At 42.7% G+C, this 1,969-nt stretch overlaps 1 protein-coding gene across 2 annotated transcripts in view; it reads right to left on the reverse strand.

The window, feature by feature from the left end:
* The window catches only part of LOC143018891 (lachesin-like), a 104,232-nt gene extending 102,952 nt beyond the window's left edge, over positions 1-1,280 (reverse strand). For both annotated transcript variants that reach the window (XM_076174458.1, XM_076174457.1), the window contains exon 1: positions 1,150-1,280. In XM_076174458.1, the coding sequence (XP_076030573.1) occupies positions 1,150-1,263 (114 nt within the window). In that variant the 5' untranslated portion in view covers positions 1,264-1,280. The remainder of the gene's footprint in view (positions 1-1,149) is intronic.
* Between the last annotated feature and the right edge of the window lie 689 nt (positions 1,281-1,969).

The raw sequence follows: 1,969 nt of genomic DNA on the forward strand, positions 1-1,969 counted from the left end.
TTCAATCAGTCAGTCAGCCAGTCAGTCAGTCATCAGTCAGTCAGTCATTCGATCAAGCATTCATTCTCGGTGCGTGGTCGTCATTCATTCACCCGTCCGTTACTCGAAACTGCCTTGGTGCCCTCACCCCGTCAGCTGAACAAAACCCACTGGTGTTAGCCAGAATGATGTTTCTGAAGGTAGTCACCGCACCAAAGCGATGATGGGCCATTCTGAGATTGATGCCTGTGACTGTTTCGTTTTCAGTGTCTGTTTGCGGATCCCTTTCTGTCTGCTTGCCTGTCTGTGTCGTTTTCCTTTATTTTCTCTCATCTTCCCTTCCTTCCCTCCTCCCCTTCCTCCCTCCATTCCTCTCTTCCTTCCTTCTTCCATCCCTCCCTTTCTTCTTCCCTACTTCCCTCCCTTCCTCCCTCCCTCCTTCCTCCCCTCCCTTTCTCCTTCCTGTCTTACCTTCTTCCCTTTTTCCCCTTCTACCCTCTCTCCCTCTTTCTTTCCCCCCTTCTCTCTCTCTCTCTCTCTCTCTCTCTCTCTCTCTCTCTCTCTCTCTCTCTCTCTCTCTCTCTCTCGCTCTCTCTCCCTCTTATTTATCACTACTGCTATTCGTCTTAGCTTCTTCATCAATGGTGACAGACATTTGAATCATGCATAGCACCCCTTCTCGCTCCTCTTCACTGCTGAAGATCATTCTTGGCAAGCTTCCAGGCAGAAACAATTCATTAGACGAACCAAGTTAAGAATATAAAAACATAAAACAGGAGGAGACTACAAGATACCATAAGGCAGTTCCATGTCCATTACCAACTGTCATCCCCATCCATAAAGTTATCTACCCATCTCTTAAAATAATCGATAATTTCAGCGCTCGCTACATGGTTGCCAAGTCTATTCCATTCACTAACCACTCAATTGGTAAACCAGTTCTTGCCTATTTTCTTCCTAAATCTAAATTTGTCCAATTCAAATCCATTACTGCGAGTACTGCTCTGTTGTCTTGATTTGATGACCTTTGTTAAAGCCTTTAACCCATTTGAATACCTCTATTAGATCACCCCGCACTCGACGTCTTTCCAGTGAGTGTAAGTTAAGGTGTCTCTCTACATAAGGTGAATTTCTGATCAGGATGAAGGAACGTGGGTGAAGAAGACTTACTTTGTGATTGCCAAGGTCTTCCACTGTGCAGGATAAGGACGCATCACGGCCCACAGTGGCCGTAACGTTGGCGATGGTGCCCGAAAATCTTGTTTCACCGGCACTACACGGCATAATGCCTGGAATGAAGAAGAAAAAAAGTGAATAATCAGTAGACAAATTAAATGTTATTACTCATGTGCAAAGATCTAAATACAGGAGGCCACAGGCATGTAAAAATAGAGAATGGTTGAAGATGTACAATAGCAATGTTGAATAGTGTCGCTATTCTTAAATATGTGATCACATGAAATGTCCACAGAAACTCGTTTTCCTCCAGCATATTAGATTCCTTCAACAATCGGAGGAAAAATAGCCCATTGTGATAACGCAATGGGAAAGTAGAAGTGAACTGTACAATCACCTTGTAAAGTTCTATTTTCAAAACATTTCGTTTGGTGGAATTCAACACCTGTGCACTTGACCGATCCTTATTGAAAATAGAAGTAGCACTTGTTCATAACTGTGCACTTCACCGATTGCTTTTGAAAATGAAAGTAACACCTGTTCAGAAATGTGCACTTGACCGATCCTTTCTGAAAATGAAAGTAACACTTGTTAATAAATGTGCACTTGACCGATCCTTTCTGAAAATGAAAGTAACACTTGTTAATAAATGTGCACTTGACCGATCCTTTCTGAAAATGGAAGTAACACTTGTTAATAAATGTGCACTTGACCGATCCTTTTTGAAAATAGAAGTGACACTTGTTAACGCCCAGAAATATCTTTGTATACGATCGTCTATAAACGGGACGTATTAAGGCGGCGGCACACTATC

The sequence above is a fragment of the Oratosquilla oratoria genome, chromosome 36, assembly GCF_046742065.1.
Source record: "Oratosquilla oratoria isolate Oo_2021 chromosome 36, ASM4674206v1, whole genome shotgun sequence".
Taxonomy (NCBI): domain Eukaryota; kingdom Metazoa; phylum Arthropoda; class Malacostraca; order Stomatopoda; family Squillidae; genus Oratosquilla; species Oratosquilla oratoria.